The 25,453-nt window shown below is 43.0% G+C and overlaps 1 protein-coding gene across 2 annotated transcripts in view; it reads left to right on the top strand.

Annotated features, from left to right (window-relative positions):
• Nucleotides 1-25,453, top strand: part of ANO4 (anoctamin 4) — a 416,268-nt gene that overhangs the window by 209,449 nt on the left and 181,366 nt on the right. For both annotated transcript variants that reach the window (XM_063927829.1, XM_063927830.1), the window contains 3 exons: nucleotides 7,477-7,583; nucleotides 21,091-21,146; nucleotides 22,490-22,611. In XM_063927829.1, the coding sequence (XP_063783899.1) occupies nucleotides 7,477-7,583; nucleotides 21,091-21,146; nucleotides 22,490-22,611 (285 nt within the window). The remainder of the gene's footprint in view (nucleotides 1-7,476; nucleotides 7,584-21,090; nucleotides 21,147-22,489; nucleotides 22,612-25,453) is intronic.

Raw genomic sequence — 25,453 nt, 5'->3', positions numbered from 1 at the left:
AGCCAAAAAGCAATGAAGGAGGTAAGCCGCACGTTAAGGTGGGAAGAACTTCATCATCCAGCCGTGTCCGCACTGTTCATTCAGGGAGTGCTAAACTGGGAAGCGGATTTTCTCAGTCGACACGCCATTAATACAAACGAATGGGCTTTACACCCAGAGGTCTTCCAGACTCTGGTAGACAAGTGGGGGTTACCGGAGATAGCTCTCATGGCTTCCCGTCAGAACAACAAAGTTCCCGCATACGGGTCAAGAACATAGGATGCCAAATTGCACAAAGGTCGCTGGCCTATGTATTTCCACTGGCTTGGCCCAGAAGACATTGGTACACAGATCTGCAGAGGCTGTCGGTGGATACTCCGTTCCTACTTTCTCAACGTTCAGATCTACTGTCTCAGGGTCCTTGCTATTATGACCACCTGGATTGACTGTCTTTGACGGCATGGCTCTTGGGACTTCCATCCTGAAAGCAAGAGGATTCTCACAACAGGTAATTCAAACAATGCTTAGAGCAAGGAAACCATCTTCAGCTCGCATTTATTACCAAATATGGCAGGCCTATATTCATTTGTGCAGTGACTGGAAACTCTGAAAGACCTAGGGTCAAATTTCCTGAGTCCTAACATTTCTTCAGACAGTAATGGACAAAGGTCTGCGGGTGGCTTCCTTGAGAGTTCAGCATTGACTGTATGGTTTCAAAAGAAAATTGCTAACCTACAGGATGTTGCACTTTTTTCCAAGGAACGCTTCACATCCAACCTCCTTTTTGTTCCTCCTACAGCTCCTTGGGATCTAAGTGTAGTCCTAAAGGTGCTTCAAGTTGCTCCATTTGAACCACTGAAGCAAATGGATCTTAAATGGTTGACAGTTAAGGTTCTCTTTCTAGTGGCTATTGCTTCAGCTAGAAGCGTTTCAGAATGAGGGGCATTGTTATGTCGCCCCCCTTTTCTGATATTTCTTCCAGATAGAGGGGTTCTCAGAACTAAATCTGGTAATCTTCCTAAGATGGTGTCTAAATTTCACATTAATGAAGAAATTGTAGTTCCGGCTTTCCAGGGGCCGGACCTTTCTGCGGGAGATGCATCATTGGACGTAGTCCGTGCTTTAAGGATCTACATGGATCGTACCAGTGCCATCAGAAAGACGGACACTCTTCGTTCTCTATGGATTTCACAAGAGAGGATGGCCTGCTGACAAGCAGACACTGGCTTGGTGGCTTCAGGTGACTATTTCAGAAGCATACTCTCCAGCTGTTCTCCCTATTCCGGCTAATGTCTCTGCTCATTCTACTTGTAAGGTAGGTCCTTCATGGGCAGCACAATGTGGTACCTCAGCTGAAAGATATGTAAGGCAGCCACATGGGTTTCCATTAACACATTCATTAGACATTATGCCTTTGATACCTTTGCCTCACAGGACGCTGCATTCGGGTGAAGGATTCTCCTGTCCAGTTAGGAGCGTCCCCTTCACTAATATTGCTTTGGGACATCCCAATGTTATCCTGTGGATAATCTGTGGACCCTGCAGGAGAAATAAGTAGTTATGGTAGACTTACCATCGATAACTCTATTTCTCCGAAGTCCACAGTATCCACAGGGATCCCACCCTGATGCACCTGATTTGAGGATCTTTATACTTACTAACTTCTTCCCTCTTGTGTGGAAGTGTGTGTATGTGGTGTTCTCGCCTGATTAGGGTTCTCTCGGATGCTCCTGCCTTGAGTTTTGGAAAATAACTGAATTACCTGAGCCAGGAGGCAGGGATATAGGAGACTGGCCCATTGCATTCTGGGAGTCCAAAAGCTTTGATCAATTGGTGCCATTCCGCTGACGCTACCTTATATCCCAGTGTTATCCTGTGGATACTGTGGACTTCGGAGAAATAGAGTTATCGACTGTAAATCTACCATAACTACTTATTTTTAGAATTGCTTTTTGCACAACTGTCAGGCGTAGTTCAACACTTTTCTGTTCAAGCGTAATAACACAATGTTTTTCTCTTCCAAAGCCTTAAAATTAAGAGTGTACAAAAGAAAGACTTCTAATATAATTACATTTTCCATACTCTTAATTGTACAGTTAAAGTTCAGTATTTATTATAGAAATACAATTTTTTTTTATAAAAGAAAAGAAAATGAACAAATCTGAGATGATTAAGATGACATATTGGGGGTAATTCCAAATTGATCGCAGCAGGAATTTTGTTAGCAGTTGGGCAAAACCATGGTCACTGCAGGGGAGGTAGATATAACATGTGCAGAAAGAGTTAGATTTGGGTGGTTTATTTTATTTCTGTGCAGGGTAAATACTGGCTGCTTTATTTTTACACTGCAAATTAGATTGCAGATTGAACACACCACACCCAAATCTAACTCTCTCTGCACATGTTATATCTGCCTCCCCTGCAGTGCACATGGTTTTGCCCAACTGCTAACAAAATTCCTGCTGCGATCAACTTGGAATTACCCCCATTGCCTTAATGTGCATATCAATTGTAATGAAGCTGTTAAGAATGTAATAAAATTGTTATTCTACAAAGAATTTTGCTGCTGAAGCTGTAAGGAACGCTTCATTTTTTACATATTATTGTTACATTAGCTACATAGACATACGTACATACACTGAGGGCCCGCTTTATCAGGGAAACATTTAAACATAACTTTTAGTAATTAATTATGAGTAGAGATGTGTGCAGAGTCTCGTGTTTTGATTTTGTCTCTAATTTCATCATTAAGGTTTGGTTTTGCAAAACTACCCTCAAGTGTTTTGGTTCGGAATTCAGATTCAAAATCCAAATCTTGGGTTTTGGATTTTTTGAAAATGGGTACAAACAGTAAAATGATGTCATTTTTGCAACCCAAAATCCGGTTAATCTGAATTCCGAACCGCAGGAAGATCCAAACCTGGACTCTTTTCAGATCAGATCTCCTCAGGAGAACCAAACCGGGACTCAGTTTGATTCAGAACTACGTAATTCCAGTTGGTTAAGTTTCTAATGAACCGAACCACACACATCTAATTATAAGTGACATAAGCATGATTTTATTATCCCAGATAACTCCTAGAATAATATGTCTACACTTGACACAATAATGTTAGACAGGTGTATACGGTAGTTAAGATAAATAGACACAAGGTTATTCTGAATCACTTGTTGATTATTTAGCTCAAAACATGTATAGCTATCTGTGCTGGCACTAGTACAAATAATATTACCACTTGTTACTTTCATATATTGGGCAGTATCCTAATGTTTCACCAAATTATTTTTTTATTATAAGCTATCCAATTAGATCACCTTTTCTCCCAAAAACACACAGCTTCAGTGACCCCTAATAGGATAGCCCCCGACAAGACAATTAGCTGCTGCTAATAGGATACCACCCATTGTGTCCAAGTGAAATAGGCACCATGTATACTATAATTGAGTGTATGACCATAAGTGGCTTTGAATTTGAATTTTTACCGACTTGCAAGCCACTAATATTCATGATAGATACCCTAAGACCCTGATATCTAAGCCTACCTATAGCAATGCAGATGGGACATTATGAGGATTCCTTAATTTTATTTTGTCTTTGTGATATATTATACCTAGCTCATTATATAACTAACACCTTAATATTACTTGACACCCTTTCATTATTTTGGTGAGATATTAGTAAGCAACCTCAACCATGTTCAAATGTGCTCAGTATCCTTGTTGTCGGCTAATTATAAATCTGCCATATAACAATTTGTCATCTGTTTACCTATTTTTAGTGGGGAATTAAGAGAAAGAATACACACTCTCATGCTGCACAAGTAGGATAATCTTATAATATTATCGGGTATGTTCAGCTGATCTCAGATCCTTTCCGACGTAAAGGATCCGACATTTGAGTATTCACTTTTTTTTAAAAGTCAGAATGACATTGTTGGAAACAGGGCTAAAACCTGTCGGATTTGGCCGCGGAATCCGACAAAACGTGGATCTGCGGCTATTCGCCAATCCACATGTTTTCCGAGAAGTCTGAATTGCAGAGTTGTCGGAAAAACGGAGGCCAACTTGAATAGATCAGAACAGTTTCTGACATAAAAAAGTCAGAAACTGTCGTCTTTCCGACAAGACGTGAGTTCTGACTACAATTGAATATACCCCTATGTCAGTAGTAATCATGACTGCTGAATACATTTAATGAGCAGACTTTACAGATTTAATAAATATGAATAAGCGGCCTGACTGATAATAAGAAGAGATACAATTCTTATGACACAGTGGGCCTACTTCTGTGTCGCACACAATGCTGATGTTTAGCTGTGCATTTTTTGCAAAACGGTATCATGTGATGGGCATTCCTGCATTGACTGTGAGAAGGCAAATAGTCCACGCAAAAAATAGTCCATTTCGGTTCTTTATTATGGGAGTGTTGCAGGCGTAGCAATGCAAGTGTCTGCATTTCCAGCCACACAGACATATGAGGTTATGGTCAGGCAGACAAACTGCCTTGCTGGCTGCTCCAGGAGCTCTCCTGCCGGCTGAGCTCAAATGTCACTTTCCTCATACAATACATTCTTCTATAATTGAATTTTCAGTGGTACGCAGAAAGCCCCATCTCCATCCAGTGGCACACAACACCCAGCTCATAACCCCTCTGTATGTTATGTGATTGCTTTTTCATTCAGTTCAAATTAATTTAACATTTCAGACAGTTTAATTGTGTACAATAAATTAGATTTGTGTATTTTGGTTTTGCAACTAGACTCCAACAACCAATACTGTTGTAGCATGAAGAAGAGAAAGCCAAATTACTATACCTTGCATTATATTTTTATGAAGTAAACAATAGTTTTACACGGTATAGATTGGAAATATAAATGGCAGTACATTTTATAACTTCTAATAAACATTTTCTCCTGGTGCTATTATTTAGATACAATGTGTAACACCTATATTAATAAAAAAAATGTGTATATATATATATATATATATATGAAGGATAGCAATCTCTCCAAGTAATTTAGAAAAGAAAGTGTTCATTAGGTCACCTTAGAGAATTTTGTCTTGAAAGTTTTCTAGGTGACTGTTTGACCAAAATTGCTTTGATATAAACTTAAACTATTCCCTGAACAATCCCTGGACCTGAATAAGGATGAAGATAACATTATAACAGAAACTGCTGTGCATGTTGCTTTGATGGTCTTTGATTGGTCTTAAATTATTTTTCAAATTCCCAGTCAGCATATATTCTATAAAATTTGTATTCTTTTAAAATACTACACTAATGGTATAAAAGGGGCTCAGTTCAGTTTGAGTGAAGTAGATAACTATGCATTTGTTTTAGGTATTGTACTGTTAGATGTTCTCTCTTATGTTCCATAGAGGGTTGTCAGGCCATGCACTCTCTGTATACAATTTGACACAACTGTAAAAACCTGATTATTTAGTGCGTTTCAAATATCTACTTTCTCCTTTTATCTTTCACCTTTAAATATGCTAATGCCCTATGTTAATGTTCATGAGTAAGAGGAGTACCACTTAGCAGTTTGTATGGTTATAGTATTTATAGAAGAATGAGAGAAAGCACCGAACCATAATGCAGACATAATGCAAACTGAACTATTAAATGAAAAAATAAGTCTTTCAAATTTGGGGCACACATTGGTAAGGTATGCTGTAGAACTTGTTTGTTGGTGGTCTATAGCCAATATATTGAGAGTATAAAATGGAGTACAAGTTGTAACCCATGCCTAGAATGTCAGATAATCTCTGGTGCCTGAGTGATGTTTTGATTGCGTTTGTTGTGCTATGCATTATTTTGTTTGCGCTTCCTTTTGCAGGAACCCCGGGTAAAACAGCATGTGAATATGTGTCATAGCTAACCAGCGTAGAGACTTACCCACGTTCGGTGAATTTAACATTGACAAAGACACATATTTACACATCTTTGAGTCGTTAATACTGCATTGGTGAAAGAGGCTGCATGGGTTAGGTACCTAGTGCTTAGCTTAACGGGAAAAGTACTAGAGGCATACCAGTCATTAAGTCCAGAAGAGGGTGCTAATTATGACAGCATTAGGGAAGTGTTAATGATCTGGAATGCTCTCCCCCTGAAATCATGTAGAGTTAAATTCAGGGTCTTGACTCGGGCAGACGACTCCTCTCATGTTGAGTTTGTGAGGAGAGTGAGAAGGAACTGCAGTCAGTGATTGTCAGGCCAGCAAGCCTGTGCTAATTTTGACAAGGATTTTCTATTTAGTTTTAGTCTTAGTAACTTACTTAAAATTGTAGTTGGTTTAAAGGCACATTTTAGTGTTTTTATTTTGTTTTGTTTTATTCAAGATTTAGTCAGTGGATATCAGTTTTCATTCTAGTCTAATTATAGTCAATGTCTTAGTCATAACTTTTGCAAACAGTTTAATTATACTGTAATGGGTTTTGCTGCAGAACATTTCTCTAAAATTCCCTTGAATAAAGACAAATATGATGTACAATTGCGCAAAAAAACTGTTTCCTGATATCATGTATTAGTCACCCTCATAAAAGTTCTGAGAATCCTTATTTTTGCAGCTTTGTTAGAAGAGTAGAGTATCAGTGATAATCCTCATAATCCAATGTATCCTATGGTGAAGGGGTCATTTTCATATTTACTCTCCGCCATACATACAAGTATGTAGGAACCACATGAAAAATATAAAAAAATGCCAATAGTGCAGACACCTTTGATATGGTTTTATAACAATTTAATGTTTAAAAATTTGCACTCACAAACGTAACAAAAACAGGGATGTAACACATCAGCATGTGTGTGGAGACAGCATATACTGAAAGGACAAGGTCTTGTTATGGGTCCTAAACAGAGTTCCATATACTCCTCAGACACCCAATTGGTCCAGATGAAATGAGCCCCCACAGATATGATTAGCCACACCTCTTTCCCACACTGCTTAACGTATTTCAAGCCTTATTTTGGGTCCTTCATCATACTTGAGGAGTCCTTCATTGTCACTTGAGTTAGGTCCTACTGTGTGAGTACATAGCATATGTGTATTACTAAAGAAATATTATTGAACCAGCACCAGTTGTCAGTCCAGGTGATTCAATACCAAAATATATGAGACACACACCTCATACATTTTGTCATTTTAATAAACCATTTTTTTTAAATCTTTTTATTGAAGTGTTCATTGTATGTTTTACAGGTGTTACTTCTTTGTAGGTTGCATATAGCCTATATGTATAAGAGCTGCACATTACCCTAAATCACTGAGTGATCACATAAGCCCTAATACTGAGGGGTTTATCTAAGTGTGTACGTTTGGGGTTATGGGGGCTTGACCTTTGCACACAACGTGCATAGATGGAGGCATGTCCATCCCATCCTGCAGAGGAGACCCAGACCCTAGTCTTTTCCCTTTGTAGTGGGCACCCCGTAATAGATTTCCTGTGTACTCCAAAACATGCGTCACTATGTAACAATATGTTTTTGTTATTTTGTAGTTTCATCATAAATAACAGAGACACCTTTTTCAACAATGCCACAAGAAGTCGGATTGTACATCATATTTTACAGAGAGTTAAATATGAAGAGGGGAAAAATAAAATTGGTAAGTTCTTTTTAGAGTTTATTCTAAATAAAACAAAAGTGGGGTTAAAACCTTATGTCAGGAAGCACCGTCCTCAATTGGTCCTTGCCCCGCATGTGTTTCTTCACATACCCCACCATCTTCAAGTCACCAGGCCCTCCATTCAGGAGGGACCAGTGTGATGACTGACAGGATGTGAGAGATAGAGAGGCAGGAGATGGAGAACAAGCACTACTCCTCTCCTTCCTTTCAGTGCGTCAGTCACCTTGCATGCTCCTGGTGACAGGATGGGGATGGAATGGTTGTTAGGGTCTGGATGGCAACTTTCAGGCTCGGAGGCAGACACATACAAGTTGTCCAGGCTTAGCTACAACAAAACAGCAGTTGCAAAATGGGCATGACAAAAAAACAAAAAACAAAAAAAACTGCAGTTGGGTTTATCCAATTTATAGTTTAAATAGCCATTAAAATATCTGAAAAAATTCTATGTCAAAGAGCAATACAAATTATTACACCTACTGTACCAGCCCCATCTGACAAAGTAGAGGTTATTCGAATTACAAGGAGCAATACAGTGATCTCTGCAGACTACATGCTGTATTCTAGTGACAGACATAAAGGAATGATGCTAGGATTTCTGTCATTTGGAGCAAAGACTCCGCTTGGTAATCCCCCCTCCTTTCCTGTAGATAGTTGTCATCCTCTACCTATATGACCACCATATAATGCAGAGAACATCATAGTGACCACCATACAATAGAAAAAGCAACATGTAATACAGATAGCACTAATGTCTGCCAAAAAAAATACAGAAGACATTACAGCTACTGCAGCTAGGTGACTGTGGTCTCTCTGGTCAGTGAGTCACATGACACTCAGTCTCAGGTGCTGGCCTCGGTTAGGCGCCTCATTAGAAGGATCTGCCTGGGTAAACACCACACCAATGACATCACCACACCAATGACATCTCGCTTACTTCTGTGTACACTGTAGCCCAGACACACTGGGGCAGATGTATTAAGCCTGGAGAAGTGATAAAGAAGTCATAAGTGGAAGGTGATAATGCTCAGCCAATCAGCTTCTAACTGTCATTTTTCAAACCAGTAATGATTAGCTGGTGCGTTATCACCTTCCCTTATCACTGCTTTATCACTTCTCCAGGCTTAATACATCTGCCCCACTGAGCCTGCAGATGCTCTGTTGTGAAGTAGAACCAAGAGAGGAGGCAGTTACACATAGCACTGCTGAAGAGTGATGATGATTAATTAATCATCATCATAATCCTTCATTTTAAATGACCTGACCACTGCAGTTCCCTACTGTCAAGTGCCCCCTCTTCCATTACCAGGTACACATGACCTATCCCCCTAGCTGTGCCCCTGCAGACATACAATACAGGGATCATTCTAGTGACTAATATACAATACAGGAAACATTCTAGTTCCTGATATACAACAGAGAACATTATAGTGACCAGTGTGACTACAGAGTGCATTGTAGTTATCTACATTCAATAGAGAAGTTTTTAGTGACCAAGACAAATACAGGTAGCAGCTTGTGGTGACTTCTACAGTTTCCATTCATATGGTTTGGATGGTAATATTCATTTCAAACATAATGGTATTTATTTATTAAGGATGGCATTGGTAATGGACTGTGATAAATCCTAAAAGACATGATTTAAAAATATAGGGTTCGGTTCAATTCTCTGACAGTTGAATATCACCGGGAATTAGCTCCCGGTGCTATTCAATACAGCGCCAAGTGACACTCAATTGTCGAGAATTCTTCTCTCACCCCCGGGGGATGCGAGAGGAAATCCGACAAAAGTGCTGCCAGCGCGAGGCTGATTCTGTCGGGAATCAGCATCGCAGCGGGGAGTTAAGTCGGAGAATGCCCGTTCTCCCGACAAATCAACCTGTTAAGTCCGGGAGAAAGGGCATTCGCCGTCTTAACTTGAGCTCAATTGAATAGCGACGGGAGCTAATTCCCGGCGCTATTCAACTGTCGGAGAATTGAATCGACCCCTAAGTTATCAAAATCGAATACTATATCTAAAAAATTACTTACTTATATATATTGACACAGAAACATATATTTATTTGCATCTTAAAAATAAACCAGTAATTTAAGAATACAATAGTGACCACCTTAATTTGTTAAAAGAAATAATAAAATAGTCAATAACAACCATTTACTTTTAATTAGAAGAGTACTAAAATCAGACCCCTCCATTTAAAACCAGATCCCAAACCTGATCCCCCTCCTCCCTCATTAAGTCAGATGCCAGATATGGCCACCACAGCTTGTTTAAAATTGAAACCCCAAATTTGACCAAACCACACCTCACTTACTATAAACAATGCCCCAGACCTGACTCTCTCATTATAAATCATACCGTACCTCATATATGATCCCTTCGTTCGCTAAAAATCATAACCCAGATCCGACATAACTCCCCCACCCACCCACCCAACGCCGCGTGCTTTGTCATTGAAAATAAATCCCCACATCTGATCCACCTCCCTCATTGAAAAAATGTACCCCAGATGCTCTGGGAACTAAGCTTTTGCCAGTTCCTGGTGGAACAAGTCCAGGAAGTGGGGCTGACAAGGTGTGGTGTTTTATCCTGCTGTGGCCATACCCTCCATCTCGTTAAAAATTTCAATCCAGATATGAAGCCCTTTTCAATTAAAAATCATACCCAATCTTATACCCCCTCTTTCCCATTAAAATTTATATCAGTGAGACAACACAATGAAATTACTTATCCTACCTTCGGTTCCTCAAAGTCTCTACTTGAAGCTACCAGCATTGTTATTGGTGGATAGCTCCAGCCATTCACCAATCATTGTGTAGAGACATCCCACTAGTACGATTGATGGGTGGCCAGAGCCATCCACAAATCAGCATTCTAGCAGCCAGGAGACAGACAGAAGCAGTGCCGTAACTAGACATTTTAGCGCTGTGTGCAAGAAACGGCATCGGCACGCGCCCCCCCCCCCCCCTCCCAATTTAGAATAGGGCCAGTGCACGCAACAAAAATATAAGGGCACGGCTTCATGGGGAAGGGGGGTGGCCACAAAATAATTCATTATTCAAATGATGCCGCACAGTAGCGCCACTTACACACATCATGCCAGGTAGAGTCCTCTTTTTTTTTTCCTCATTACACCAGGTAGAGCTCCATTTTGCACAGTTCAGCAGGTAGAGCCCCCATGTACACAGTACGGCAGGTAGAACCCCCATTTACACAGTACGGCAGGTAGAGTCCCTTTTTGCACATTACGGCAGGCAGAGTCCCCCGTTTATAAATTACAGCAGCAGAGTCCCTCTTTTTACACATTACAGTTGCAGAGTCCCTCTTTTTATACATTACGGCAGGCAGGGTCCCTCTTTTTACACATTACAGCAGCAGTGTCCCTCATTTTACACATTACAGCAGCAGAGTCCCTCTTTTTACACATTACGGCAGGCAGAGTCCCTCTTTTTACACATTACGGCAGGCAGAGTCCCTCTTTTTACACATTACGGCAGGCAGAGTCCCTCTTTTTACACATTACGACAGGCAGAGTCCCTCTTTTTACACATTATGGCAGGCAGAGTCCCCCATTTTACGCATTACAGCAGCAGTGTCCCTCTTTTTACACATTACAGCAACAGAGTCCCTCTTTTTACACATTACAGCAGCAGACCCCTCTTTTTACACATTACAGCAGCAGAGTCCTTCATTTCACAAATTACAGCAGGCTGTCACTGGGAAGGGGGGGTGGGGGGTGGCAGACTGTCAGCTCTGCACAGTGGTCGGGGGAGCAGGAGGGAGAGCGCTGCTGTCACACAGGACACTGCCGGGAGAGATACATTAACCCACTGTGAGCCTCTTCAAGCCAGCGCTGCCGCTGCCTGCTGTCATCTCAATGACGTCCAATCGGGGACAAGGCGCACAGTGCGCTCCAAGTAGAAGTGCGCTGTGTGCAATGCACACTTTGCACACATGTAGTTACGGCTCTGGACAGAAGATACCACCTGGCTGCTCAGATTGTGGTTATTCACAGTGATTTGGGAGTATCCTTTGTCTACCAGCCGCCAAACATGTGCGGTAGCAGAAAATTGTACCGGCCCGAGGTGCAGATGTCATCCTATCCAGGCAGTCCTTGAGTGTTGTGGCATACTTTGGGCAGTAGCAAAGGGTGGAACACTGCTGATGTTATATTTAAGTGTCTGCATAATAAATCTATTAAAAATTGGCACGTAATATAGGCCAAAAAAGTCAGAAAAGTAGAACCTGATTTAAAAAAAAAAAAACATCTTTGAGGGCATATGCTTAGTTATTATTTATGACCTTTTATGTTTAAATTAACTTATTAACAGAAGAATTAGATGGTCACTTTGCTGCGTTAATATTCGTTCTTTTACTTTATGCAATATAAGGTGCTGTGTTTAGTTTGGCTGGGCACAAACCTCTGTGGCATCATCACTCTTTTCGCCTCTAAATAAATAGCTTCTCGTCCTTTTTTCTCTTGTGTTGCAGTTGTCACTTCAAATTCTGGAGAAAAGCCATTTGTGTAATTTTTATTGTCTAGCTCTATTTTCATATTGTTATCTTTTATAGTACAACTGAGGTATGCAAATCTTTAAAAGTGTTAGCATTGTTGTAATGCAATTACAATGCAGGGCATAAATACTTCCTGCAAAGAAAATTAAATGGTGTGTGGTTGTTAGAACAACCACACTTAGGTCGACAGTCAATAGGTCAACCACTATTTGTCGACATACATTAGGTCGACATGGTTCAAAGGTTAAAACAACTTTTTCATGCTTTACAATCTACATAGACAATGATTGGAAATAGTAACCTGTACCAAGTGCAGCGCTAGCGGAGCCCGAAACATGGTGAGCAAAGAAGTGCACTAATTGGGGTTCCTGCTGATTTTACGGAGTAAACGAAACCAAAAAAAGGCAAAACACTCATGTCAACCTTTAGCTGTGTCAACCTTTTCCATGGGGACCTTCAGTCCATGTTGACCTAGTGCGTGTCGACCAATAGTGGTCGACCTAGTTAGGGTCAACCCAATGATCCACACCCATAACCTAATGCAAAATAAAAAAAAATATATTTTTATTAGTCATCAGGGCTTATAAAAACACAAAAAAATTTTTTTTAAACTATAAAACTAAAGTTATACACGTGTTCACTTGAGTGAACAACATGAATCTGAGAAATAAAACATTAGCCTATCATCATGCATGGGACAGTATTTTAACGGTAAATGTTTTTGGTTTTTTTTGTTAAAAGTAAAATAAAAAAAACAATGTCTGGTATGGTTCCAGATTGTCCTTATCATGTTGCTTACTGTATTTTCTCTCCAGAAACAAAAAAACTCAGGGAAGTGTCTGTGCAATTCTGTACAAATAAAATGAAAATGCAGCAGAAGGCATCTGTAGGAGATAGACATCTCCTGCATGCATCTGTGAGATCCAAGTGCTATCTGTGAGGACGCAGCATCAGTTTCCCATGTTTGCAGAGTGCAGCCAGTCTGCATAAGCTGAAGCTTACTCAGACTGGCCGTAGATCCAGGAAGTCTGTGTACGATGACCTGGCCCACTTACAAAATGGGGTAACACTCCTCCATTTTGAATAACGGTGTCTGTTTTCCCTGCTCCACCCCCCAAATACTTCAGAATGTCACTCATGCTGCAGCTGACAGGGGCTGCCAGCAATATCGCAAGACCCATTCTGCACATGCGCAGAATGGGCCTTGCGCTTGCGCTGCTCTCTAAATATCTGATTTTTATGTAAACCATTGGGTTTGCTTACATATCGGAATTAGGTCCTGATTCTTGTCTATGAATCCAGACAATCAGTACATGTATGTGCACAAGTCACAAGAAAGTGAAAAAATGCCAGAATGTACCATTTCCTGTTGTTTCATTTGTGTGGGTACATTGGGTGTACCACTCCGTCCAGCAGCCTTTCACCTCCATCCTGTGTTCTACTCCCTCCAGCAGCCTCTCACCTCCACCTTGTGTTCCAATCCCTCCAGCAGCCTCTCACCTCCACCCTGTGTTCCACTCCCTCCAGCAGCCACTCACCTCCATGTATCCCACTCCTTTTAGTATCCTCTCACCTACATCTTGTGTTCGACTCCCTCCAGCAGTTTCTCACCTCCATGTATCCCACTTCCTCCAGTAGCTGTCCCTTATCCAAAATGCTTGGGACCAGCGACGGACTGGGGCCTCGATTCGGCCCTGGCATTTGTGAACGCGCGTCACGGGGGGTGCGCCGCATTACCATGGCGACTGTTGCTGGGGGGGGGGGGGCGGAACGCACGGCCTTCCCGGCTCTCTGAGTGACCGATTCGGCCCACCAGCCCTTCTGGCATGTGCCAGAAGTGCCAGATGGCCAGTCCGGCCATGCTTGGGACCATATTCCGCATTTCAGAATAGTTTTATGCCCCCACTATAGTGCCAGTTACACATAATGTCCCCAGTATAGTGCCAGTTACACATAATGTCCCCAGTATAGTGCCAGTTACACATAATGCTTCCACTATAGTGCCAGATACACGTAATGTACCCAGTATAGTGACATTACACATAATGTTCCCACTATTGTGCCATTTACACATAATTCCTACAGTAAAGTGCCAGACACACATAATGTCCCCTGTATAGTGCCAGTTACACATAATGTCCCCAGTATAGTGCCAGTTATACATAATGCCTCCACTATATTGCCAGATACACATTATGTCCCCAGTATAGTGACCATTACATATAATGTCCCCACTATTGTGCCAGACACACATAATGTCCCCACTATTGTGCCAGTTACACATAATGCCCCCAGTAAAGTGCCAGACACACATAATGTCCCCAGTATAGAGCCAGTTACACATGATATCTCCCGGTACAGTTCCAGTTACACTTAATGTCACCCAAAATAGTGCCAGATACACATAATGCCTGCCAGTTATACATAATGTCCCCAATATACTGTCAGTTACGCAAAACGTCTCCCAGTACAGTGACAGTTACACAAAACGTCTCCCAGTACAGTGACAGTTACACATAATGTCCACATTAGAGTGCCAGAAACACATAATGTACCCAGTATAGTGCCAAATACACGTCTGCAGTATAGTGCCAGATACACATAATGTCCCCTAGTGTAGTACCTGATACACATAATGCCCCCATTGCACCCCCTCCCCAGTGCAGCATGCCACAGAGAATTACATTAGCAGGATGCTCCTTTGTGGGCATGTTGCTTCTGGGTTCTGGGCTTCGGCTGTAAGGACTGCGGCTTAAGGGCTCTGGCAGTCAGGGCTGTGGTTTGAAGGGCTCCGGCTGTCTGTCAGTGCTCCCCAGCTCCCTGCTGGCTGCTTCACACTGCCGCATGGGTGCCGGTGGGCAGTGCAGACAACGAGGCAACGTCACAGAGGGCGGACGGAGGCAGAATGCCAGGGATGCATTTCTGCCCTGTTCCGACCTGCCAATGAGCCGCAAAAAGGACTCCTGCCCGAGTGCTGCGAGTTTGACACCCCTGCTGTATATGAATACTGTATATATGTTACAGCACATCATAAAATGTATGTACAATAAACTGATATCATATTTTATTTCAGACTCATTACAGCAGCAGTGTCCAACCCGCGGCTCTCGAGCCGCATGCGGCTCTTTTGTCCGCTGCATGCGGCTCTTTCCTCCGCCGCATGCGGCTTGGCCGGCTCCTGGCCACACCACTGCCTGGCACACACACTTGTCTCCGGCGGCGGTGTCTCTCTTCAATTCAGCGCCAGTCCGTAAGCCAATCAGAGCTCATGGACCGGCAGCTAAGGCTTCTGATTGGCTGCCAGACCGCGAGCTTTGATTGGCTCACGGACCAGTGCCTAATTGAAGAGAGACACCGCCGCCGGAGAGTGAGGGGCAGGAGAGGCGCACGCTGCACTCTCCTCCCCTCACAAACAGCGGCAGCACGGTGAGCAGTAAGGGGGGGGACATATATATCTGGCACTGGGGGCATAGCTGGCACTGTGGGGAAATGTATATCTGGCACTCGGGATATGAATATCTGGCACTGGGGGGTCATGTATATCTGGCACTGGGGGCATAGCTGGCACTGTGGGGACATGCATATCTGGCACTCGGGATATGTATATCTGGCACTGGGGGGACATGTATATCTGGCACTGGGGGGACATGCATATCTGGCACTGGGGGCATAGCTGGCACTGTGGGGACATGTATATCTGGCACTGGGGGCATAGCTGGCACTGTGGGGATATGTTTATCTGGCACTGGGGGACATGTATATCTGGCACTGGGGGCATATCTAGCACTGGGGGCATATCCGGCACTGTGGGGATATGTATATCTGGCACTGGGGGGACATGTATATCTGGCACTGGGGGCATAGCTGGCACTGTCGGGACATGTATATCTGGCACTGGGGGGCATAGCTGGCACTGTGGCGATATGTATATCTGGCACTGGCGGGACATGTGTATATCTGGCACTGGGAGCATAGCTGGCACTGTGGGGACATGTATATCTGGCACTGTAGGGACATGTTTATCTTGCACTGGGGCATATCTGGCACTGTGAGGACATGTATATCTGGCACTGGGGGTATATCTGGCACTGTGAGGACATGTATATCTGGCACTGGGGGCATATCTGGCACTGTGAGGACATGTATATCTGGCACTGGGGGGACATGTATATCCGGCACTGGGGGACATGTATATCTGGCACTGGGGGCATATCTGGCACTGGGGGTATAGCTGGCACTGTGGGGACATGTATATCTGGCACTGGGGGGCATAGCTGGCACTGGGGGGACATGTATATCTGGCACTGGGGACATATCTGACACTGGGGGCATAGCTGGCACTGTGGCAACATCTATATCTGGCACTGGGGGCATAGCTGTCACTGTGGGGACATGTATATCTGGCACTGGGAGCATAGCTGGGACTGGGGGGACATGTATATCTGGCACTGGGGACATATCTGACACTGGGGGCATAGCTGGCACTGGGGGGACATGTATATCTGGCACTGTGGGGACATGTATATCTGGCATTGGGGGCATATCTGGCACTGTGGGGATATGTATATCTGGCACTGGGGGCATATCTGGCACTATGGGGATATGTATATCTGGCACTGGGGGCATAGCTGGCACTGGGGACATGTATATCTGGCACTGGGGGCATAGCTGGCACTGTGGGGACATGTATATCTGGCACTGTGGGGGCATGTATATCTGGCACTTGGGGCATAGCTGGCACTTTGGGGGCATGTATATATGGCACTGGGGGCATAGCTGGCACTGTCGGGACATGTATATCTGGCACTGGGGGGCATAGCTGGCACTGTGGCGATATGTATATCTGGCACTGGCGGGACATGTGTATATCTGGCACTGGGAGCATAGCTGGCACTGTGGGGACATGTATATCTGGCACTGTAGGGACATGTTTATCTTGCACTGGGGCATATCTGGCACTGTGAGGACATGTATATCTGGCACTGGGGGCATATCTGGCACTGGGGGTATATCTGGCACTGTGAGGACATGTATATCTGGCACTGGGGGCATATCTGGCACTGTGAGGACATGTATATCTGGCACTGGGGGGACATGTATATCTGGCACTGGGGGACATGTATATCTGGCACTGGGGGTATAGCTGGCACTGTGGGGACATGTATATCTGGCACTGGGGGGCATAGCTGGCACTGTGGGGACATGTATATCTGGCACTGGGGACATATCTGACACTGGGGGCATAGCTGGCACTGTGGCAACATCTATATCTGGCACTGGGGGCATAGCTGTCACTGTGGAGACATGTATATCTGGCACTGGGAGCATAGCTGGCACTGGGGGGACATGTATATCTGGCACTGGGGACATATCTGACACTGGGGGCATAGCTGGCACTGGGGGGACATGTATATCTGGCACTGTGGGGACATGTATATCTGGCATTGGGGGCATATCTGGCACTGTGGGGATATGTATATCTGGCACTGGGGGCATATCTGGCACTATGGGGATATGTATATCTGGCACTGGGGGCATAGCTGGCACTGGGGACATGTATATCTGGCACTGGGGGCATAGCTGGCACTGTGGGGACATGTATATCTGGCACTGTGGGGGCATGTATATCTGGCACTTGGGGCATAGCTGGCACTTTGGGGGCATGTATATATGGCACTGGGGGCATAGCTGGCACTGTGGGGACATGTGAAACTGGCACTGGGGGCATAGCTGGCACTGTGGGGACATATAAATTTGGCACTGGGGGCATATCTGGCACTGTGGGGACATGTATATCGCACTGGGGCACAGCTGGCACTGTGGGGCATAGCTGGCACTGTGGGGACATGTATATCAGACACTGGTGGCATATCTGGCACTGTGGGGACATGTATATCTGGCACCGGGAGCATAGCTGGCACTGTGGGGACATGTATATCTGGCACTGGGGGCATAGCTGGCACTTGGGGCATAGCTGGCACTGTGGGGACATGTATATCTGGCACTGGGGGCATGTCTGGCACTGTGGGGACATGTATATGTGGCACTGGGAGCATAGCTGGCACTGTGGGGGCATGTGTATCAGGCACTGGGGGCATATCTGGCACTGTTGGGACATGTTTATCTGACACTGTGGGGCATATATGTATCTGGCACTGTGGAGCATGTGTACTTGCCCTGTGGGGAATATGTGTATCTAGCACTGTGGGGCATATATGTATCTGGCACTGTGGGGACATATGTGTATCTGGAACTGTGGGGACATATATGGCCACCCCTGCTTTACAGTCATTTTTTTTAATGGGGAAAAAGGTTACAGTACTCTTAAAACAGTCAATACTCACCTAAAGTTATAAATTGATACAGTATTTATAGTAGCTTCTATATTCTGGACAAGTCTTCGCTTCTGACACTTATTATTTTCATTTATAAAATTAGTTCAGTTTTCTTCCTGTTTCCATAATTAGTAATGAGAAGAAATAATAATAATAATAATATATATAAAAAATTACTGTGTCCCGTAGAGTACCATCACAATAAATGCACTCCTATTTATACATAAATTATTCTATGAAATTGTTACATGTGACACATTTAGCAACTTGACAGTTTGTACCTAAAGAAATACCTAATGTTCATACCTAGACAATACCATGCAGATACTAGAGATGCCTGGTTCAGTTCTGCAGAAATCCAAATCCACCTGATTTTTATGGATCCGAGACTTAGCCAGGTCTGGAACCCCAACCGCCCCCCCTACCCGAGGAGATACTATTCAAACTAAGTCCTTGTTCAGATCTTCCCGCGGTTCGGAATTCAGATTTTTCTATCTGAATTTCAGGTTTTGGATTGAAGAAATGACATGATTTTATCTGTTTTTATCTACTTTTATCAGTGATTATCAATTTTAAACCAAACTGAAATCTGAATCCAAACCAAAACACTTGAGGGAAGTTTTGCTAAAACCAAAACAAGGTGATGTATTAGAACAAAAACCAAAACACGGGTGTCCGCACACATCTCTACCAAATACAAGAGGAGGACTTTCTGCATAAGTGACGTTTTACACCTCTGCAAATGTCTGCTTTGTCTTTGTCTGGTTAAGTGGTTACAATACACTATAGAATAATTTTACAGTCACAATAATGAAGGCGTTGAGTCTATAAATGTAATGTGATGCAGCATGACTTGCGGTCAGGGCAATCAATAAGAGTTTCTATCTGTCTAAAACAGATCCTGACAGTCAGTATCCAGGGGAAGAAATTATTACTCACTAGGCAGTCATACAAAATAACTTTTTAATCATGTAGCTAAAACTGAACACACACACACACACACACACACACACACACACACACACCCTCAAATAAGACTATACTTCATGTTCCTACTTGTGTATACAGTATTTACACTGAAATGCCAAATAATATTATTTAGAAAGCTACTGGGGATTATTTGCCACCAAGGAAAATGTTACAATGTACCACATTTAATTGTGCTCCTATACCACTATCTTTTATTTGTATGGTTCATTCATGCAAAATGCTTTGCTCAGTATTTTGTCATTGCTTAGTCTTAAATAATAATGCATATATCTACAAAAGTAAATCTCCCCTGAAAGTGATAACTGATCATTTATATCTGCATCACCCACTTCATTCATATGACTTTTCATCTCCCCCCTAATCATTACGTGTTTGACCCTTATTTATGAATTATATATAAATAAGAACACAAATGGTTTTGTAATTGTGCACCTTCACGCTGCAGAGCATGCATCTGATAGTGTCACGCTGGCCTTCTCCACTCTATAGTAATACTTATGATGTGTGGTGCACTTAGGATGCAGTAAAAATGCCGGCTGTTGGGATCCCGGTGGCCAGGATACAGACGCCAGAATCCTGACAGCCGTCATTATACTGGCACTCGGAATACCAGCACTCACTGGTAATTTACACTCGGTTGGTGAGTCCACGCCACCATACGAGTGGGAATTGAACCTGTGGCGAGTGAAGTTCGCCATCGGGCCCGATGCGTGGTGAGCCCGCGAGGGAACTTGCTGCCGGTATTCCAGCAGATGGGATGCCGCTGTCGGGATACTGACAGTTGGCATCCTGGCAGCCAGTATTACATACCGAATCCGTGCAGTTAGATGTCACGATAGGCCATTGTACGCACCTCTACTCAGATCATTTGGGCTCTACTGTATCTCCTGTAAGTCCTTATTTTCTTAGTTAAATATTTGTATTTTATTTCTGCTGGGTATTTTAATACATATCTACTATATATTTAATTTAGATAGAACAAAAAGTCCCATTAAGATGTCTCAGGTCTGAATATTGCCACCTCTATATGGGGGATAAATATCCAAGTAGCCAAAAAAAAGTCTCTTTTGACTTTCAGTAAGCAGGGGGCACAGTCAAATATTTTCAAGTTCATTTAAATATCTCAGCCAACAAATCAGAAACTCACAGATATGCACCTCTGTAAGGCAGCGCCATATTGTATACGCCATGACAGCTGATGCAGCAACACAAAGCCATGTATATCACAACACAGAAAAACATTGCTTTTGTGCTGCTCCTCCTCCATATTGTTTTGGAAATGACCCCACGGCATATTTAATCTGATAAGTGCTGCTATCTCCTGCTGTCTCTGGTACGTATGAGACACTTGTATTTTGCACATCTTCTATTCTCTGTTGAGCTGTAGTTGTCTATTGGATGCATAATACTATGTATATATATGTATGTATAATATAGTGTGATGTCACAGCAGCTGGACAAATGATTTGTCATATATGATAGAAATATAATACTTTATATTCATGGAAACAGCAATGGGAAGATAATGTTTGTGCATCTGATCGTACTCCTTCCACTGCATCAGTTCCTGGTCAGCTGCAGTGATCTCATCAGTTGTATGATGACTTATTAATATGAATGGTAAAAATTATTCTTTCCTTTTCCTCAGGACTGAACCGCTTGCTCTCTAACTGCACCTATGACGCTGCGTTCCCTTTACATGAGGTAACTTTTAGGTCAAACAAATCAATATCTCCCAGAGGGAATGTATATGATTTTTTATTTTATTTTTCATTGTGGCTATGAAGATGTCTTAATCATTTTCTCATTCTCTTTGGCTGTTTGGGTGCATACAATGTGTGCCAACATTTATATCATTTTTCATTCTGTTCAACAGTATTTAATCCATCTTAATTTCCAATGTAATAACCAATTCTCTAATTTATCATAATGCACCATATATTTGAAGTGTAGATAATGACACATTACATATTACAGCCAGTTACACCCCCCTTCCTCCAAAAAAATAAAATATTATCTTGTTATTTATTTATTTATTTATTTAATAATGTATATATTTATGTTTAGTTTTATTATCAACCACCATATTTAACTAAATTTGACTAGCCTAATGTAAGAATATTTGTTAAAGGATTTTGTATATCGATATTGCTACAGGTTCCCAACTTTGTAACACACCCGTAAATAACGTCTGTTATAGTGGTAAGAAAAGACAGTACATGGCCTCAGTGTGGAGATTATAAATGAGCCCAATCTCTCCAAAATGGAATGGAAGTGTCTTTGTTCACACATATACTCTGTAACTAAACTTAATATATAACATGCATGTCAAAATGCATCTGTACTTGATTACATAGGTTATCACTTGAGTACAGTTAGGGTGTGTTCATCTAAGTACAGCACTCCTCTTGGAGATGCAGCATATTTGGACATGGACATATCGTTAGATACACCTCTTAGGGCACATACCATTTGCAGGTACTGGATGTCTGGTGTAACAGTACGCAATGACAACAGTGACACCAGCAGCACTATTTAGCCTCTTCTAAATACCTGCTTGCGTAGTGACCCCTCCAGCTGATAGTAATTCATACAGGAGCGTTGCGGCTATATTATAACAAGTCACGACCGTCTATTCCCATTACTTATTTGTCATTTCCATTTGGACTACTGCAGGAAAGAAGACTCCCAATGGATTTTTAAAGAGGTAAACAACAGCTTTGGGGGTGTTTATGTTTCATTACATTTTATATGGAAAATGCAACCTTTCCGTATACGTTCGTAGCGCAACATGCATCACATTGTAAATGAGGCCCTTAGTGAGCCCTCCTCTATGGAATCCTATGTACAAATGCAATGTAGATGTAACTTCATTCTGTGACAAGTCTATACCATTCTGTTTATTTTGCCCTTTTAATATTTGTATTATTCTAATAATTTTACCTTAAAGAATGTGTTACATTTTTTCTGGACCATTCTAGCTGTCCATGGTGCTGAACATGTATTCTTTTAATTGGCTACTTAGCCCTTTTTCTCTACTCTTTAAGGGAAGTTACAGAAGTAAAAACTCAATAAAGACTCATGGAGCAGAAAATCACAGGCATCTTCTTTTTGAGTGCTGGGCTTCCTGGGGAGTATGGTACAAGTATCAGCCTCTGGATCTTGTACGGTAAATCAAGCATCACTTTTCTCTCTATGCTACATCTCTTGGTAAACTAGCAAACTCTTTGGCCCCCACTATCAACTCTATGTAAATGATACCCAAATCTCCATCTCCCTCCCAGACCCACTCACCTTTTCTTTCATCTCTTGTGTCCAACTGACTCTCTGCCTTCTTAATTTGAATGTCCAAGCACTTTTGAAAGCTCAAACATTTCATAAAGTCCATATCTACTACATCTCTCTGCAGATTTCCACACTGGCTTTCCTTAGCCTCCAGACCCCTATTCATATCTCTCCCTTATACATCCTTGTATCTCTGACCTTCATCTCGCCTCATCTCCGGTCTGGTGCAAGTTTTACATCTAAATGCAAACATTTGTAGATGAGCTCTTTTGAATCATGAAGCAGACCAGTCTTACTAATGCTTTCCAGCTGCCGTTCTTGGCAACATTCTTATATGGTGGCTACTGGCACAATCCTGTAGAGTGGCGCAGTTAGCCATGGTAAATTACCAGGGCTAATTGATCACCTGGTGCTTTCCAATTAGACCTGAAGCCAGGAGTTGACAGGGATTTATTTTCATTAGCCTCAGCGGCTCAAAACTAGCGTGTTAAGGGGTGCAGCGACCTTTAATCCCCCCTTAATGTTTAAAACCGGGCTCAAGTTGTTTGGTTTACAGCAACACCAGCGCTTCATACATTGGGGCAGATGTATTAAGCCTAGAGAAGTGATAAAGCAGTGATAAGTACAAGGTGATAACGTACCAGCCAATCAGCTCTTAACTGCCTATTGACATATTGGAGCTGATTGGCTGGTGCGTTATCACCTTGTACTTATCACTGCTTATCCCTGCTTTATCACTTCTCTTGGCTTAATACATCTGCCTCATTATATGTTATTGTCTTTTCTTTCTCTTACATCCTAGAGGATGCTGGGGTCCATTTAGTACCATAGGGTGTAGACGGGTCCACTAGGAGCCATGGGCACTTTAAGAATTTAATAGTGTGGGCTGGCTCCTTCCTCTATGCCCCTCCTACCAGACTCAGTTTAGAAAATGTGCCCGGAGGAGCCAGTCACGCTGAAGGAAACTCCTGAAGAGTTTTCTGCATTTATTTTATATTTTCAGGCAGGGCTGGATGGAACCAGCCTGCCTGCTTCGTGGGACTTAGGGGGGAGAACGGCCTAACCTCTTGAAGGGTTAATGGTCCCGTTTCCTGCTGACAGGACACTGAGCTCCTGAGGGACCTATTCGCAAGCCCATCACGGTGAGCGTACAGTCCCGCAGCACGCTGCCACCCCTAACAGAGCCAGAAGAATGAAGAGTGGTGAGTACTGAGCCGGTGTCCCGGCTAGCGGGGCGCCGGCCATTATGGCAGCGTAAGGGTACAGAGACGCATGGCTTCTAAACGCGGCGTAATGCGTCTCCGGACACAACTGCGTCCCAGTACACTGTACACAGTACCCATACTGGCACAACAGCCTTAAAACGGTTTTCTCCATTTTAAGCACCAGATTCCTCAGCCAGTATAAAAAAAGTGAGAAGACCGCGCTCCATTGAACAGGAGGGGCTTCACTAGGAGAGGATCCAGCGCCATTTTCCCTCTGCCGTGGACACAGACGCTGACTGACAGGGATGCGCAGCTCCTCCAGTGTGACTCCAAATTACCTCAGCGGCACCAGGGGTTCATAGCAGGGGGGGAGCGATTACTAGTGTACTAAGGGGGTCATTCTGAGTTGATCGCTCGCTAGCTAGTTTTAGCAGCCGTGCAAACGCTATGCCGCCGCCCACTGGGGAGTGTATTTTAGCTTAGCAGAAGTGTGAACGCATGTGCAGCCGAGCTCTGCAAAAACAGTTTGTGCAGTTTCAGAGTAGCTCTGAACCTACTCAGCGCTTGCGATCACTTCAGCCTATTCGTGTCCGAATTTGACATCATACACCCGGCCAACGAACGCCCAGCCACGCCTGTGTTTTTTCAGACACGCCTGCATTTTTGCAAACTCCCTGAAAACGGTCAGTTGACACCCAGAAACGCCCCCTTCCTGTCAGTGGAAAACTTCACTAGAACCTGAGCACAACCACAAAGAGCTTTGTACCCGTACGTCGCGCGTGCGCATTGCAGGGCATACGCAGAAATGACTTTTTTTTACCTGATTGCTGCGCTGCGAAAATCGTCAGTGGGCGATTAACTCGGAATAACCCCCTAAGTCCTCTATCAGGGTACTTGGTCTGCGACCCGGCTAAGCTTGGCATTAGCGATAAGGGCGCGGTAGGGGCTGGCTCCAAACATCTGTGTCTCTCTCAAGGTCTCTTTGTGAGTTAATTGTGCTTAATCTTTCCTCTGTGTGTATGTGCTGTCACATTACATTATGTCAGGCAAAAAGTGTATCTCCTGTACTGCAGAGTGTTCCTCTTCATCAGGGGGCTCACTACTGGGTACTCAGGGTTCACAGACTAGCGGGGCTGAACCGGAATGGGTTAATTCTCTTAAGGGAATGTTCTCAACTCTTTCTACAAAATTGTCCCGCAATGAGAAAGAGACACAATACTTAAAACAGACTATGGATGAGTTTATGAACAGAGACGCAGTCCCCAGGACAGCGTCTTGGTCCCCTCCCATTTGTCCGCAAAAGCGATCCCTGGCCCATATCCTGCAGTCTGACGCTGACAGTTTGGAAAAGCACTCTGCGCTAATTAATTCTATCAGGTCTTAAAACAAAATGAATTCACATAAATATAAAATACTTTTATTAGAAAATGATCAAAAGATCTTTAAATTGATGTATATGTAATATAAAAAATAATTCATACAACAGACTAAATATATACATAAATTGTCATACCACTAAAA

The sequence above is a fragment of the Pseudophryne corroboree genome, chromosome 6 (assembly GCF_028390025.1).
Source record: "Pseudophryne corroboree isolate aPseCor3 chromosome 6, aPseCor3.hap2, whole genome shotgun sequence".
Classification (NCBI taxonomy): domain Eukaryota; kingdom Metazoa; phylum Chordata; class Amphibia; order Anura; family Myobatrachidae; genus Pseudophryne; species Pseudophryne corroboree.
This window is presented reverse-complemented; position numbering and strand designations above follow the sequence as displayed.